Source organism: Stigmatopora nigra, chromosome 15 (assembly GCF_051989575.1).
Source record: "Stigmatopora nigra isolate UIUO_SnigA chromosome 15, RoL_Snig_1.1, whole genome shotgun sequence".
In the NCBI taxonomy this organism is placed as follows: Eukaryota; Metazoa; Chordata; class Actinopteri; order Syngnathiformes; family Syngnathidae; genus Stigmatopora; species Stigmatopora nigra.
Window position 1 is genome coordinate 1,041,509 of NC_135522.1, and position 18,477 is coordinate 1,059,985.

General features: G+C 37.6%; 1 protein-coding gene and 1 long non-coding RNA gene across 2 annotated transcripts in view; one reads left to right on the forward strand and one right to left on the reverse strand.

Moving 5' to 3' along the window:
* LOC144208871 (protein sidekick-2-like) overlaps positions 1-11,355 on the reverse strand; it is a 95,336-nt gene extending 83,981 nt beyond the window's left edge. Inside the window, exons 1-2 of the mRNA XM_077734914.1 lie at positions 11,093-11,355; positions 8,939-9,320 (exon numbers count right to left, since the gene is read on the reverse strand). Coding sequence (XP_077591040.1) covers positions 8,939-9,152 — 214 coding nt within the window. The 5' untranslated portion in view covers positions 9,153-9,320; positions 11,093-11,355. The remainder of the gene's footprint in view (positions 1-8,938; positions 9,321-11,092) is intronic.
* Positions 10,611-13,411, forward strand: LOC144208872 (uncharacterized). Its single transcript, XR_013328939.1, has 3 exons — positions 10,611-10,862; positions 12,508-12,648; positions 13,277-13,411. It is a non-coding gene; the product is annotated as an uncharacterized LOC144208872 (long non-coding RNA).
* Positions 13,412-18,477: the final 5,066 nt, after the last annotated feature.

Here is an 18,477-nt window from a genome sequence, read left to right on the forward strand (position 1 = left end):
AAATGGCCATTTAAGAATAAGATAGCTTTTCACAGAGCGGTAAACATATACAATTAAATGTTTTTCGCCTCGACGCGAAAATGTTCCCGGTGAGAATGCGTTTAGGAGACACCAGAGTGTGAAGCTATTTGGAAAACGGGTGGAGCCGCGAATGGGTAGGCGCAAAATGTATGCTGATGAGTGGAGGGGGATTTAGAATGGAGCTGAGAGAGAGGTGTTTGTTGTGGTAAGTGGGTTGTGATAAAAATGAGAAGGAAGTTGTTGAAATGTAGACTGATTTTCATTGGAAGGCATCAGATGGGTCAAAGTGTGGCCCAGGGGCCAAATGTGGCACGCAGTATCGTTATGTGTGGCCCGGGAAAGTAAATGATGAGTGCCGACTTTCTATTTTTGGATGAAATTAAAATGAAGAGTATAGATGTATATCAAATTTTCTGATTTTGCCCCTTTTATATCAACAAATGTCATTTTTTTGTCCATTTTTTATCAGGGTTTTTAGTTCAAAAATCATTTTGTAAAATCTAAAAATACTCTAAAAACATTGTTTTAGATCTATAAAAACTGAATATTCAGGGATTTTAACCCAGTTCTTTTAATCCATTCATTAAAAAAATATCTAAATATTTTTAGTTCAAAAATAATTTTGTAAAATCTAAAAATATATTTAAAAAAGCTAAATTAAACATTGTTTTAGATCTATAAAAGCTCAATGTTCAGTGATTTTAATCTAGTTTAATCCATTTACAATAAAAAAAACTAAATATTTTTAATTCCAAAATCATTTTGTAAAATCTAAAAATATATACAAAAAAAGCCCAAATAATAATTGTTTCAGATCTATCAAAAACTCAATATTCAGGGCTTTTAATCCAGTTCTTTAAAAAAATGTAAACAAAAAAAAATCTAAATATTCTATCAAAAATGGTCCACATGAAATCAAGTTAACGTTAACGCTACCCGGGAACCAACCCGAGTCTACCACCCCTTCTCTAAAAACTCAACAAGGTAGGAAAAACATCTCGCCATTTCAAACCATTTGAAACCACCCCCCAAAATGGCGTCCTTACGCACATCCTCAGAGAGTCGCCATTGTTTTCCCAGGCGTCATTCTTGGACCTTGCATCCGTCTCCAAAACCCCCTCAAGCTGTTCCGTGTAAACATTTAGACAAAACAAAGGCAACTTCAACACAAAAAAACTAAAAAGTGCGGGGGAAGAAACAAGGCGAGTCGTGAATGTGCGCTTTTTTTGGCGGATAATCTGGTGAATAAAAAGCGGCGATTGTTGCGGGCTCCATTTATCTCTCTTCGCTAGTAAAAACAACCGGCGGTAACAATCTATTTTCTTTTGTACTCTGGCAGAATTTAACTGGTATCTTGATCTCCTGCTGCAATTTCATGTTGACCTTAAAGGGAGCCTGAAGAAGGGAAAAAAAAGACATAAAAAAATATAAAATAACAACGTTTGGCGCTTCTGGCGCGCTCCTTCATGCGCGGCGCTAACAAGGCGGCGTTCAAACCGAGTGAGATGTCACGTATTTCTCTTTTTTTTCAAGCTAAATATCGCACGTAAAACTCGGCGTGATGTCAAAGTACAAAAAAAGTGGGTTTTACGCCAAAAAAACACAATTTAATGTACGACAGATGTTTTAATGTTGTTTTTGTGCCAAAATATGTATCGTTTTCTAACATTTTCCATTTTTTATGTCATTTTTAGACAAATAGATGAATTTTTCTCATTCATTTTCAGTTGATTTTATTCTCGTGAGGGTGCCGGAGCCGATCCCAGCCAAGTATTCATCGTAGAATTGATTGGCGACCAATCACAGGGCAGAACGAGACGTATCTAGGGACAATTTAATGTACAATTAGCCTAGCTTGCGTGCTATTGGCTAGTTGGATGAAACTGGAGTACCCTATGAAAACCCACATTGGCATGGGGAGAACATGAAGGAAGGCCAAAACTCACCGGGAATTGAACCCTCGATGGCAAAACTGTGAGCCAATGAAACCAATCACTCATAGTTAAAGATGATTAGCTTAGCATTAGCTTAGCATTCATGTTTTTGGGAGGAAACCCGGAGAAATCCCACTCAACATGCAATCTCCACACAGGATAATCAAAACCCGGTCGGGGATCGAACTTTGATTTTTGTACTGCAAGGCAACCATCTGAACCACTTTCCACTATGCCAAATTCAAATGTGTCCAATTATTGACTCAATCCATTCTGGAAATGTCTTAAATCACTATTGGATGCAAATATATTGCAATTTTTTTGCAGTTTGTGATATGAAAAGCTGTCTTTCATGACCAGGAAATAATTGTTTTGCAATATTTGATTATTTTCTTCCCAATATTTTGGTTTTTGTTTTGTTGTGTATGCCAAGCCAAAAACTTGAAAGCAGCCCATTAACTTTCAAGTGAACACCTTCGCCGTAAACAAACAGCTTGAGATAGCGACGTGCTAATCTTTTTCCGAAACAACTTTGCGCCATCTCATCCGGCGCCGAGCTGTTTTGGTTTGTTTTAGCCACTTTGCAGATAAGCGCCGCCGCCGCCAACGCCGCCGTCGTCGCTTTGTCACCGTCGCTCGCTTCTTTTGAACGTCCGCACGGCGCATTTTTATTTCTTTTCTTTTTTCGACGGGTGTCCTTAGCCCAGACATCAGCGGCGCGTCTCTTTAACGACGTGACAGTGACGGGAGAGACGACGGAAGCGGCTAACTTTCAAATCGTGACTGTCTGGGTACATTGCTTGCTGACGTGCTATATTTATATTAGATTAGATTACTTTATTCATCCCATAATCGGGGAATTTCATTGTCACAGTAGCAAGAAAGGTGAGAATACAGATATAGCAAAAGACATTTTAGACATAAATAAATAGGTAATAAGTTAATAAATGTATATGTTTGTGTATATATGTATGTGTATATGTATATATGCATATATGTATATGTATATATGCATATGTATATATGTATATGTATATATGTATATGTATATATGTATGTATATATGTATGTATATGTATATATGTATATGTATATATGTATGTATATAAGTATATATGTATGTATATGTATGTATATATGTATGTATATGTATGTATATATGTATATATGTATGTATATATGTATATATATATGTATATATGTATATATGTATATATGTATATATGTATATATGTATGTATGTATATATGTACATGTACATGTATATGTATATGTATATGTATTTGTATATGTATATGTATATGTATATGTATATGTATATGTATATGTATATGTATATGTATATGTATACGTATATGTATATGTATATGTATATGTTTATATGTTTATGTATATGTATATATGCATTTATATGTAGGTATATATGTATGTATATAAACTCAGACTCTTTATGAATGGCATTGACTTGCAAAAGCAAAATACCATAAAACTAGTTTAAAAGGACATATTTATGTAAAAAAAAAGCCAATCCGAGATGAGCAATTAGTAAAAAAAAACCCGAATCAAAGCAATTAAACACATTTCCGTGGCTTTGTATGGCTTTTCCATGGATTACAACCAAATTCCAGATTGTGAACAAAATACACAGCAAGCAATACTTGATCTGACATCAACATAATAAAATAAAAGCATAATTAAACGTCACATAGGCCAACTAGAAGCACTTAATAAACCGTGTTGGCATTAAAAAAGGCATCCAATGTGTTAGTTTTAGAGCTTTTGGAATTCCAAAGCGTCCCGATTGGGATCTACGTGTATCAGATTCCCATATGCCGCATTGACCCAAATCCCCCAAAATCACAATTTTGCTACTTAAAAGCGTGTCAATCCACGACACCAGCTAGCTCGTAGCGCCATGGCTACGCCGCCGCTGTCAATCAAAATGCTTTCACTTCATGTCACTCAAACTTACAACAATAAAAAGTACGTTAAAGTCAAAAATAACAATAATTTCATAACCTTCCAGGCTTCCGTATCACATTTCCAAATCAAATGTTACGCTTTCATGCTCGATTTGTCGCCCTCTGTATGACTCGGAATTGTGTGGGTGTGTTTTTGATTGTTTTTTGGGGGAATAAAAGGACTTTGATTCCAAAAAATCCATTTCTGTGTGTAATTTTGTTGTTTTTTCTGTACGAGAATTGCGATGTGAGTCGGAGGCGGGCAGTTTTAATCACCAACGGATTGAGAGTGTTTTAAACAAATGCTTTTTTTTGATTTTTTTTTGGTGTGTAAGCACCGTGGATTATCAGAAGATTTACAGATTTGGAAATGGCTGACAGCTGTCAGGACGGATAATAACGCACGTCCAGAAAACGACAACCGTTTGGCAGAAACTCAACGCGAGATTAAAGCTCCATAGGACAACGAAACCATCAAAAACGATACCGAACCATAACAGCCAAGACAAACAGACTCGAGAACAGTTTCTTTCCAAAATCTAGCACCATCATGAAGTCCAATTCTGCACTTAAAAACCTAATCAATAAAATTTGACAGATGGGCGGGGTCAGCACATGATACGATACAAATAAAAAAGTGCATCCGTTAATAGACCAGATCCAGTAGTTTTGATTCTGGGAGTGAATAATGTGAATGAAGCCTTTTAATCAAAATGGATCAGTTTGATCTGGGTTTTAAGTCATGCCGCTGGTTTTCAAATCAATTCTACAAAAAAAAAAAGCCAAACTTCATTGGAATTAACATGGCAAAATATGTAAACAACTCGACAAAAGTACTATATAGATATGCCAAACTCCATCAACCCTATTTAAAGATTTTACTATACAGATGGTAAACCTCTGTTGACACTATTTCACTAAAACGATATAAAATGTTTTAAAAAAAACATTATAGGACAATTTAAATCAAACTTATTATCATACTCAGATGATTCACAATGTGTTTTTACCATAACAAAGTCATCCAGTTTACAATTTAATTGAATCAAATACAAAATTAAGATGGTGTGTTCATTAAAATTGGAAATTTGGCATTTTCTAAAATGTTTGCTTCCAAAAAAAATTGGATTTCCGGAGTTTAGGGAGGATTTCAAGACAATTTAGTGTTGCTGGACCGGAAAAAAACTCCTAAAATTCTAGAAAAATCGCCAACTCTGACTATATCTGTTTTAATTCTCAGGGATGGGGGTGGCGGGGGTGCTAAATGAGGCTCGCAATGGCCCGCCACGAGTGGCTTTAGGCAAAACAAACGCCACGACGCGGGCGGCATTGTCCAACGCAGCGGGAGAGTGTTGGAAAACAAGCGCCAGCCGTTTCAGTCAGATTTTTTGTTTTTTTTTTTACACCCTGGGCTCCCCGGGAAAGATGTATCGCTAACATCCCGCGGATGCAAACACCAAGTCCCCCAGCAGGAGCCGAACGGCGCCCCGCCTAAACTCAGCTCGGGGGCCATGGAATCGTGAGTGTGGTGACCAGGGAATTGTTCTAGCGTTAATGTCAACTTGATTTTATGTGGATGTAGAATATTTAGATTTTTTTATGTTTATAAATGGATTAAAAGAACTGGATTAAAAGGCCAGAATATTCAGTTTTTTATAGATATAAAACTGTTTATTTGAATGTTTTTTCTTAGTAAGGGAAAAAATCTAATAATCATTTGTTTTTTTAGACATTTTTTTAAAAATTATATTTCATATTAAAGTGGAGAACCGAAAATATTTTGATATATTTATTTTTAGATTTGACAAAATGGTTTTTGACCTAAAAACACCCAAAAAATTGATAAAGGACCATTTTATACATTTTTTTTAGATTTCTTTTAAATTAGAAATGAATTAAAAGAACTGGATTAAAATCCCTGAATATTCAGTTTTTTATAGATCTAAAACAATGTTTATTTTAGCTATTTAAATATATTTTTAGACTTAACAAACTGATTTTTGAACTAAAAACTGAAAAAATGATTAAAAAATGACAATAACAGATTTAAAAAGGTAAAAATCAGTAAATATAATCTACATCTATAATCTTCATTTGAATTTCATCCTAAAACAGAAAGTCGCCACTCACGATTGACTTCCCCGGGCCGCACAAAATGATGCGACGGTCCAGATTTGGCCCGCGGGCCGCCACTTTGACACCTGTAGTCTAGCGGGATTAACCCAACAGACAATCGTGAATGTCAGGCTGGGGTTGACGTTGCAACATGGTGAAATGAGACGGACAAAGCCCGTTGGTGGCGAGAAGAAGAAAAAAAAAAACCATGTGAAGTAGCCCAGAGGCACTCAACAGTTCGTCAGCGACTCGCTGCCGTTGGAAGAAGAAGAAGAAGAAGAAAAAGAAAAGAAGAAGAAGAAGAAGGTGGTGGTGGTGGTAATAACAGTGAGAGGAACTGTGCCCTGAATATTAAGAGACGCCTGAGAGTCCTTTCAGATAAGGTTGGGAGCACTTTTGAGCCATGCAACCTGCTCCAACACCGACAAGCAAAGGGGATTATTCTGCTTTTAGCACTTTGGAGCAGACGGCCCCAAAAAAAAAAAAAAAAAATACAAAAAAAAAAACGCTTGAGCTCCATTTTGGAGGAATTCACTTAGTTTGCCTTACCTGCTACGTTTAAGACATTTTTTAATGTAAATTATCATGAAGATTAGACAAATTAGAGTTGCTGTAGAAATGAAAATTTTAGAGGATTTCACTTAGGTTGGTTTATTCAGCGGTGTCAGGTGGGCCTGACCATTTTTGATATAATATTTAGATTTTTTTGTTTATAAATGGATTAAAAGAAGAGGATTTAAAGCCCTGAATATTCAGTTTTTTATAGATCTAAAACAATGTTTATTTGAGCTTTTTTTTAATATATTTTTAGATTTTACAAAATGATTTTTGAACTAAAAACAGACCATTGATGATAAGAGTTACTATAAAAATGAAGTATTTCCACATTCCACACGACCCATTACTAATGACAACATTCAAATTAAGGAACACAACAACACACTTCATACTTCTCTAACGACTATGATATGATTTCATGAATTTGCTCATGGGCTGCCATATATATAATAGAATAATATATATATATATGTATATATATTTCCGCATTATAACGTTTAGCAATGGCACTGCTGAATGGGAAATTGATATAAACAGAATAATACATGAATAATTCAATTTTTTAGGCGCCCTGAGGTCCATTTTGTAGAAAATCTGAGACTTTTAAGTGCGCCTTATAGTCCTGAAAATACAATATCTTAACATAAGAGCCAAAACATGGGAAAAATATACAACAACACAACAGTTATCCTCCTACTTGAAGTAAATTGGACATCTATCGCTGTTAATAGCCTCTAAATAAGTAAACAATGCTCAAAGGAGTGAAAAAAGCTGGAATAATTGAATGGCAACCCTCCCACTTGATGCATATTCCCATCAATCACAACAAAATACTTCCTAATCTTTAAATTTTGAAATAATACAATGAAATTCAACTCCGTCCCCTTAACAAACTTACCTTGACGTCACGCCACATCTGAAAATAATGTCAATTTTATTGCATTTAACCTTTCGATTGAGCATCTTTATGGTGACACGAAGGTCTAAAAACGACGACATTTTCCGATTTTATGACCTCCCATTGGTCATAAACCACCGCTTACATCATATGGGAATCGGTCCACGCGCCACGTGGACTCATTCCTTCCACACCGGGCGTTAAAGAATGGTCATTAGGCAAAAAAATGTAATAGAGTTGTCAAATAATAACCGGCTTTCATTCGGGCGCGATATTACGAGGCACTTCTAAGAGGCCATTACGTTGGCCGCTGGGCAAAAAAAAAGAAAAAAAGAAAAAAAACTCCATCTACAATCAGAGCGACACTTTATTGAGCTTTTTTTTTTTTTTTCTCGGCCAGAAACGCCTTTGTGGGCTTTATAGATCTCACGTTGACAAAAAACATGATTTGAAAAATCTAATATTGAACTAGTAAAACAGGCACTAAGACGTTTTTTTATTTTATTTTAACGTTGGAACAATCATTTTGAAATAGTGTTTGCAGTTATTTGCTACTCCAGGTCGCCTAGATACTATACTCAAATTATTAGTTTTATGTTTTATTAGTGTGGAATTTATTAGACAGGGTTTTATTTTATGTCCAAGCTATTTTTACTGGGAGGGGTGGTATAGCAATTGTTCCCAGTCAATCCCAGTTCATGATTTGATGGGATTTCCAGTTTTAAAGGAATTGGACGGTCATTTTTGTCAATGGCAGGATTTGAAGTCAATATTTTGACAGAAAAAACAACTTTTTGGGTCATTTTTTGCTTTAAATCACTTAAATTATGCTTCATTGATTGCTAATTGCATTGAATTGTTAAGAGATGTATAATAGGGATGCCTAATTATTAGTCATACTTCAACAAAAATGACGATTAGTCATCCAAAAAACTATTTTTTACAAACCACATGCCGACCTCACATTTTGTGACACACTTGTTTACCAAAATACAACAATTTTTGCCAAAAATGCAACAATTTTTGCTAAAATGCAACAATTTTGTCCCAAATGCAACAATTTTGGCCAAAATGACCCAAATTATCCATAAAACAGCGTTTTCTCTACCAAGAAAATCTAGAAAATCAGATTCTGATTCAAGACAATCATTCCACCATTCCTGCTGATGTCATTCACTAAAGACAAAATATTAGGCACTCACCATCATCCACTCCTTTTTGCCCAAAAAATACAATTTCCCCATCCACATTCACCAAAGACACCAAATATCACCACAAGAAAAGACAAAAAATCCACTAAAAATGCCCAAAATTCCACTAAAAATGCACAAAAATCCACAAAAATGTCTAAAAAAATCCACCAAAAAATAAGCCAAACTTCAATTCCACCTTGCATTAAAAAAAAGCACTTTCCCGAGAAAGGATATCAATCCCAAGTCGCAAAATCCTACCTTGAGCCTGGGCACAGAACCTCGTCGCCGTGAAGAGAATCCAACAGGAGACCCACACCTTCCTGACCCGTCCAGACGCCGCCATGGTCCGGCTGCGCTGTTGCCGCCGTTGCTGTTGCTGCTGCTGATGCGGCGTCGGGGGCGGCGGCGACAGCTCCTCCGCCTCCATCCAGCCCCCGGCGCGTTTGAGTCCGACTCCCCGAGGAGGAAACATGTTGCTCTGGGACGGCGGAAAGCACGCACGTACTCCCGAGCAGGAAGAGAGAGAGAGACGGGAGACGAGAGACGAGAGAGACGAGACGAGCGTCCCGGATGATGATGCTTTCGCTTCTGGTCGCTCGACGCCGCCGAAGCCGCTGCCGGGCTGCTCTCGTGCGTCAGACTGGTGATGAGGGGGTAAGAGAAAGAGAGAGAGAGAGTCAGGGAGAAACCGGGTAGGTGCTCACTCGCATACACATAGAAACACACACACACAAAAATGCACACATATGATATAGTATACCCAGTTGAATTTTGAATGAGGATCTCAGACATCACATTAAACACTTCAAATTATGCATTTTTAAGTTATTATGGAAAAGGGAATGGATTCATTTTTGCTTAATTTTGATGCAGAAAAAAATATGTATGATTAATAATTCATTTTTTCAATGCAAGTGACCTATAGTGACAGGAAGAATAATGTAATGAGGAGCCAATGGCAGATGTTTGAGTGGGGGGTGGTTTTTTGGGTGATTTTGGGGTCAGGGTTTTAATCCAGGTGAGGGCCCATTGTGTGGATTTTGTGTGGGTTTTCATCGGGGTACTACAGTTTACTCCCACATTCTAAAAATAGGTATGCTAGGCTAGCTGGTTAAATAAATTCACCAATCCTAGCTATGATTGGTTGTCATTTGTCTCTTTGTGCCTTCTGATTGGCTGGAGATTGATTGCTTATATAGTTGGCTGGGATAGGCTCCAGCACCCCCTGTTTGGAAAATGATTGAATGAAAGATATGTGACTTGTGGATCAATAAAATGATTAAAAAATAACATTGACTATCAATGTGCCATGTTTGATGCCCAAAAATGATGCCTTTTTGATAATCCTTAAAATGGGCATTTATTTGATAAAAACACTTAGTTTTTGCGATCAATGAAGGAAAATAGAATAAAATCCTATTATATGTAACTATCCCATGTCATTAATACACCTGAAAAAAAAGTTATGGCTTCCTTTAATCAATATTCCGACCAATTAACCTGTTGCCATTGACGTCAGTTGATGTTATTTGACCATTTGCACGCAGTTTAAATGGGTTATACGCAATTGACAATGAATGGTTTTAAATGGCCCAGCTCTCTCAATGTGTATTAGACAAAATGACCATTTTAGTCCTTGGCAATTTCTCTGCCAGTTTAGTTGAGTGTCCCCCAAAATATCTGTCTTCCCCCTCAAATAAACGATCCTTTAGTCATTTAATTGCACTTCCAAGTGTATATTTTCAACTTCAGGTGCTTCTAAACGACTTGCCTTGAATCTCAATTGGCTCAAATGCACCATCATGCACTCCCATGCAAGCACTCAACGTACATCTTGTTATACGAGCTTTCTTATCTCCCCGGAAATTCTGTACGCTAGTGCCACCACGCGGTAGACAGAAGTACTAACCCCACACGTTTCTCCGGGGAACGCCGAGATTGAATCACAAGATGGATTTCAACTCCACTTTAAGACGAACTAAATGAACAAATCCTCACAAACATCCCGAAATGCCCTCGAGGATGAGACAATGATTGCGTTTGTTGAGATGATCCCGAAGTAATACCAGTGAATTATTATTAAACAAGCAGAAAAATCGCTTAAATTCTACAAAATCCACGTGGAGGAAGAGATAAAGTCAAGTTTTCTCAACTGGAAGATGATTTTTTTGGGGTTAAAAAGGTGAGTACAAGCCATAAATTGGAATTTTTTGCATCAGAAATGTTTGTAGTGGTTTTGATTGGCGTGTCGATAACACATGCGTTTTTTTGTCTGTATTAAAAAATGGAGAGCATAGCTGAAACTAATTAAGTTTTGCATGGTTTTAGAAGCTTTTTTTGGCAAGTAATCGTCGACAAATGGCTAAGATGCAAATGAATAATCGGTCTGTTTAATAATAAACAATTGCTCACCAGTTGCGGGATCAAATATTGGCGTGGTTGCGTCGTCCATCTCTCGTTTGCCAGTTTGCAAAACAAATGTTTTTGAGTATAACATCCATCATTTTGCGTGTTTTCTCAATTCCACGCGATTTTGCAAGAAAATCCACATTCTTAGTCCGATGCATTATCATGCGATTGTCTAGTTTAGAACTAGTTTAACTAAATCCGGTTCTGGAGGTCACCAAATCCAGGCCAGTTTCCAAAAATGTCCAACTCGAACACACCTGATTTGGACGATGAAATCGTCAGCCATGTTTTCCAGAAGTCGAACATGATTCTGGGTAATTGAGTCAGGTGTGGTAGAGAAAGGGTGATCTGAAAAACAGACTGGAATTGGAGTAAAAGAGGATTGGAGTTGGTTTTTAGCGAAAAAAACTCAATGGAGTTGTTTTTTTTTTTCTAATTTGGGACATGAAGTACTTTTAAATGAGTGACAGGATTGTTATTGTGACTCTGTAGGGATTGGATGAGGTTTTGTACAATAAAAACAAGGATATATGAGGTAATAATATGAGCTTTGTTGCACTTTTGAACTCACTGAAAAATACATGAGTAGCAATGAAGAAAATACATTAGAAAATTGTACTGTAATGCCTTGAATATCGGGGGTGATGTCAAACAGACCATAATAATCACGATAACAGGATAATTAATCTTATTATTACTGAAAAAAAATCATAAGACTAGCAAAGAACTAAAAATATAAAGAAAATTGTTTGGTAGTTCTCGATTATTGATAATATAGAGTCGACTGGTGTCAAAGTGGTGGTCCGCGGGCCAAATCTGGTCCGCCACATCATTTTGTGCGGTCCGAGAAAGTAAATGATGAGTGCCGAATTTCTGTTTTAGGATCAAATTAAAATGAAGACTACAGATGTATATTCATTTCCGGATTTTCCCCTTTTAAATCAATAATTGTCATTTTTAATCAATTTTTCGGGTTTTTTAGTTCAAAAATCCTTTTGATGTTAAAGTCTGCCACCCTTAATGGAGCCCAAACATGGCCGCAATAATTGAAAGGATCACCCCTATTATTCCAACCATACTGTGTTTTCGCTCCTATTCAAAAATACTGTATTTTCCGGAATATAAGGCGCACTTAAAAGTCTGAAATTTTCTCAAAAATTGGCAGGGCGCCTTAAATCCAGTGCGCCTAATATATGCAACAAAAAATTAAATGTGTCATTCATTGAGGGTGCGCCTTATAGTCGTGAAAATACGCTATTTATAAAATACACTATAGTACTACTTTACTAGTATTTATTTACTTAGGGTACCTCAGGGCTAATGTGAAGCTCTTCTGGTGGGCTGAACCTCTTCACATGGTCCTTTTTAGTGCTTTTGGACGTTTTGATCCAATTGTGACGTTCCTTCCCTCCGCCCAGATCCACAGCTCCGGCACCCCCTCCCCCGGATAATGATGTGCTGATTATGAGACCCTCGGGCCGGCTGATTGCTCTCCGCCATCGTCGGCACGCCGCGGGAAATTGCCGCCGTCTCGGAGGCTTCGCCAACCCCTTCCCACTGTGAGTATCAGGCAGGTTGACATTAGCGAGCTGGCGGGAGGGTGAGGGAGGGGGAGGGGGTGGGGGATACGGCGCGCCGGGGTGCCGTGGGGGCAGGTGTTCTGTATCTGGGAGTCGTGCACTGCAGTGGAAAGGTAGGTTATCTTGAGGGACTAAAAAAAATGTGTGAGGCTGATGTAAGAATAGTATTTTAACTCACGTGTCAAAGTGGTGGCCCGGGGGCCAAATGTGGCCCGCCGCATCATTTTGGGTGGCCCAGGAAAGTAAATTATGAATGCTGACTTTGTTTTAGGTTGAAATTTAAATGCAGAGTATAGATGTATATTACATTTCCTGATTTGAACCCTTTTAAATCAGTAGTTGTCATTTTTAATGCATTTTTCAGTGTTTTTAGCTCAAAAATCATCTAGTGAAATCTAAAAATGTATAAAGAAAACTCAAATAAACATTGTTTTAGATCTATAAAAAAATGGAATATTCAAGGATTTTAATCCAGGTCTTTTAATCCATTTATTTTAAAAAAATGTAATAGTAAGTTAGTTATTATTTTGTTTTTGTAGTTTGAATTAATTTTAGTAAGGATATATAGTTTTTTTTGTTGACATCATGGTGTTTATTTTCTTTAAAGGTGCCGTGATAGTCTACATTTGGAGACTTGTAATGACAACAACAACTTTATTTTGGAAATCGGAAAAAGTGACGAAAAAGTGACGGAAAAAATGAAGGAAAAAATGACGGAAAAATTGACGAAAAAGCGACGAAAAAAGCGACAGAAAAGGGTAAGACAAATTTTTATTGCTAGAATGCTATCCTTAAAAACAAATGAGTATTACCAAGTCTGGTTGTGATGTCACAACCAGAATTTCTGAAAAAAAGTGGGCGTTCCCTGCTGTACTGTTTTATGTGGCATACATTTTTGGGGAAAAAAAGGTACATTTGAGTCCAAAATCAATTACCTCCACATCCTATTTACATTTCTGCAGTCATTTATTTAGTTGACATTTTTCACCCTTTCGTACCTTTTTAATGATCATAACCTCATTCCTCATTACCCGGTCCAAGTCTTTTTGAAAGCAAAAGGGTAATAGACAAGTCACAGCATGGCTATTATGTTCAAATACGGACAAATAACCCGCCGCCATCTTGTCAACATCGTCAGCAAGTAATCAAGGCAGCTGAGTTGAGAGAGCCAAACAGTTGCAACCAAATCAGCGCTGTGAAAATGGCCAAGTCGCATCATTTCGAGTCCCCCCCCATTTGCATGAGCTCGGCTTGATTTGATTGAAATGAGTTTCATTTGAGAGGCGCCGCCGTCTTCGCCGTCTGGTCGACTGAAAGCAAACAAGACGGCGAGGGAAAGGCGGCAGCCCCATTTGTCATTTTGTGTTGAGAGGAACCACTGTTTCAAGTGAAAGATGAAAAGCCAACGTCGCCCTTTTTTGGGGGGGGATTTAGCTTCTCCACTTTAATTGTCCGCCAGCCTTAGGCTGACATTTGCACCCGCGCCGCCGTTGCGCCGCCGCCTAATTGGATGCGCTCTCCGTGGCAAAGGAGGTTGCGCTCCCTTTCTAGTCGCTACATCGGTCTTGACGCCTAAGAGGCGGGGGGGTTCGCTCGGAGGCGGAATCGGTTTCCTCCCTGGCAACAGATCAACTCGTCGGGTCTGGGTTGCGGGGCGCTTGGGAACCGTTGGTGGGAATGGGAAAAAAATGCTAACAAAAGGTGGCTAGCAAGGGAATCAAAGACACACAATGTCTTTGACTCTTTGATAAACTGCTTAATTTTTAAGATGCCTGGGATCGAACCCATGCTTCCAAAACTGCGAGCCCAACACTTCAACCACTTATCCACCATGCTGGTTTTGAAATTTTTCTTTATTTTATGTATATGTTTTGGCTTAAACTTTAAAGATACCCGGGATCGAACCCATGTCACCAAAACTGCGAGCCCAACACACTAACCACTTAACCATCGGGCTGGTTTTGAAATTTTTATTTGTTTTATGTATATGTTTTTACTTAAACCTTAAAGATACCTGGGATCGAACCCATGCCCCCAAAACTGCAAGCCCAACACACCAACCACTTCAACACCGGGCTACATTTTAATTTTTTGTATTTATTTTATTTATATGTTTTTGCTTCAACTTTAAAGATACCTGGGATCGAACCCATGCCACCAAAACTGCGAGCCCAACACGTCAACCACTTAACCACCGGGTTAGTTTTGCAATTTTGATCTATTTTACGTATATGTTTTGGCTTAAACATTTAGATACCTGGGATCGAACCCATGTCCCCAAAACTGCGAGCCCAATACACAAACCACTTAAACACCGGGCTGGTTTTGCAATTATTTTTGCTATATTTTTGCTAAAACTTTAAGATACAGCAAAACTGTTGTGTTAAAAGTACATGGGAATTCTCATTGACTGTTCATGTAGAAAAAGAGTGAAGAAATGTGAGCTAATAATAATAATGACGATCAAATATGGATGAAGTTGTAAATTTCCCTTCAAAGTTCAAATCCGGTTGCATAACGAGGAGGAAAAAGTACATCCCGGATGATTTTCGATTACCTTCCCAAAAAGGTCACAAATGTCATCGCTAATGTACTCCTTTTTTCACAAGGTAATTAAAAGCTGTTTTCTCCATGCAGAGCAAAAAAAAATCATTTTGCCTCATTAGTTTCTTCCACACCGCTAAATGTTGAGCCCTTAAAGCTCAAGCTCCGCCCCCTTGTGCAAAAATGGAATCGGGTGGCATTATAAAAAAGACCCTGGGCACGCTAAAGATTAGGTGGGATAAAAAGCCATATTTAAGCCTGAGATTTCTCATAATTTCACGCCGCTTTTAAGTCAGCCATGCCTGAGTCCCCCTTTTTGTACAAAACGTGGTTTTAGATAACCCCGGGAAGAGAAAAAAAATCCTAAACAGAAAACATGTTGGAATCCTGTTGGAGGAGGTCTCAGTGGACCCCCCGTTGTTATCACGGATGGTGCAACATTTTAAAAGAAAATCGGTAAACCTGTTCATTCACTACTTGGACAGATGTTGAATTTTAAGTAAGATTTTTTAATGGTTAGATGAGAATATTTGAAATAAGACGGCTGGAAAACTGCAAAAAATGCAATTGGTGGGAAAGCTGGGCAGGTTTTTGGAAGGAAATTATTGAAAATTGAAAGATTGTATTGACAAAAATGAGGAAAAGGAGTTGTTTTCATAGTCATTTATTCATAATATTTCATTTTTTTTAAAAAGGTATACAAGAGATTTCCATATGAAAAGTAAAAAGTATTAAGAAATATTAAAATGTCATTTAAAAAAAAAATAGAGGGTCTGTAAAACACCAAAAACAAATAAGAGTGGACAGAGCTACTGCCACTGGCTTCTGAATGACGGCGCCATCTTGGGGAAAAAAAATAAAAATTTGGACAACGTCGGTGGGCCGCATTAAAAAGCCTATCGGACCATATGTGGCCCGCCTGCCGTAGTTTTCCTATTCACTGATTTAGCCTGAACTTTATGTTGTTTTTCCGCCATTCCACCTTAGTAAAAAGCAACATTTTTTTTGATTCCAGGTGCCTAATCCGTCCCAGTGACGCATTGGCGCATCCAGCACATTTATTTACATTACAGCGCAGCCCACTAGCCTAAAAAGCTCATAAATCACAGTGACAGCAGCAAGTTGGGGGGCATCTCAATTGGCAGACTTTTAGCCTCCTAATATAGCATAAAAGCAGCCTTACGCGGTAATCATTCAAAGGCATTGATCTCATGGCAAACTTACATCTTCATTCACCTGAAAGCAAACACAAGAGCAGAAAAGCGCACCCACTTTTCATTTTCTGGATTCCCCCTATGGTGACATGCCATTTATCTTTGTGCATCTGTCATATATTTAACTCCTTGGCCGCCATTATGGGGATAAATGGATCGAAAAATGTGGTTTTGTACTTTGACCATGCAGTAACTATGGCGGTTAGGGTTATTTTATTTTTTTATTTTAACAATTACAACACACAAACTATGGAAATGTACCAATTGACCATTTTAGATATAATATTTAGATTTTTTTTAATAAATGGATTAAAAGAACTGCATTAAAAGCCCTGAATATTCCGTTTTTTATATAGATCTAAAACAATGTTTATTTTAGCTTTTTTGAGATTTTACAAAATGATTTTTGAACTAAAAACACAGAAAAAAATTGATTAAAAAATGACAATTATTGATTTAAAAGAGGGAAATCAGGAAAGTGAATATAAATCTATACTCTTCATTTGAATTTGATCCTAAAACAGAAAGTCGGCACTCATCATTGAATTTCCCGGACCGCACAAAATGATGTGGCGGGCCAGATTTGGCCCCCAAGCCGCCTCTTAGACACCTGTGTCTTAAATGTTGATTTAAATTGAATTTATACTGTGCAGGATTATCTTTGTATAGTACAAAGGTCCAAAAAGAACAAAAACATAAGTTAGGATCAAATTATACTTTTTAGTTTGTTCAAGTATGTCACTGCTAACTATAAGCATATCTCTCCTGATTTAATACATTTCCCTGAGTAGTCCATCTAATGTAGATATTACAATTTGGACTAAAGCCAGCCGTTACATTAACGACTGTGCTTAACATAACGCCACTTTTTATCCCTGGCTTTGAACCCTGCAATTTATCATCCACTGCATTTTATTTAAGCATTTTTACCGCCTGGTCGTAAATATTCCATAAGTGGCTTAAAATCAGGCGCGACTTATATACGAAAAATGCGTTTTCTTCAAAAAAATAGTTAGTGCGGCTTGTCTTTTGGTCAAAAAATAACAATAATCTCAAATTGAATTTCCATTTTTTTCCCCATAATCGATTTTTTTAGTCCCTACGAGTAACATATTGTTTCCTTATCTTTAACTGAACTAGAATTTAATCGCAAATCAGTTACTACGTAAAATCGAACAGACGTGAAAGACTCCCGAGCCTTCGGGCTGTTTTTTCCTGGGTCGTAACATATCTACCCCGATGAAGGCATCCCATCAAAATCGACTCTATTATTTGCCAGCGGAGACAAATCACAATGGATTTTGTTCAATTCTCAATCGGCGTTGCTGACAAAGACCACCACGGTTAACTTTTATCGACTTTTAGGGGGGTAACATAGCCCTGTGCCGTTATATCAACTTAATGCGGGAGTTTGTGTGTATTTGTGTGCGCAGGTGCGTCAATTTCCAAGGCCGTCCCCCACGTCACCACGCCGCCAATTATGTTTTTGACATAATGGCTTGACAAGAGCTGGTGGTGATTAGCTAGAGCGGCTTGTCTAACCAAAATGATGTCTTGCTTTGTTAACCCGCTGCGACTTCGCCACTCGGGTGTTAAATGAGAGCGAGGACGTGAGATGTGTGCTAAAACAATCGGAACCTTTATACGCCGTGACGACGCCGGGGTGACTTTGTTAGCGCCGGACGGGCGCTTTTACGGCGGACTTTAGTGGGGACTGTATGGAAATCTATCGTGATGGGAGGCTGGGGGGAAAAGAGACATGGGATAAGTGTCAAAAAGATTTTGAGGGTTTGTATCTCAAGATATTTGCTCAAAATTTTACTTGTATCTCAAGATATTTGCTCAAATTTTTACTTGTATCTCAAGATATTTGCTCAAAATTTTTACTTGTACTTCAAGATATTTGCTCAAAATTTTACTTGTATCTCAAGATAAATATTTTCTCAAAATTTTACTTGCATCTCAAGATAATTGCTCAAAATTTTACTTGTATCTCAAGAAAAGCATTTGCTCAAAATTGTACTCGTATCAAGATAAATATTTGCTCAAA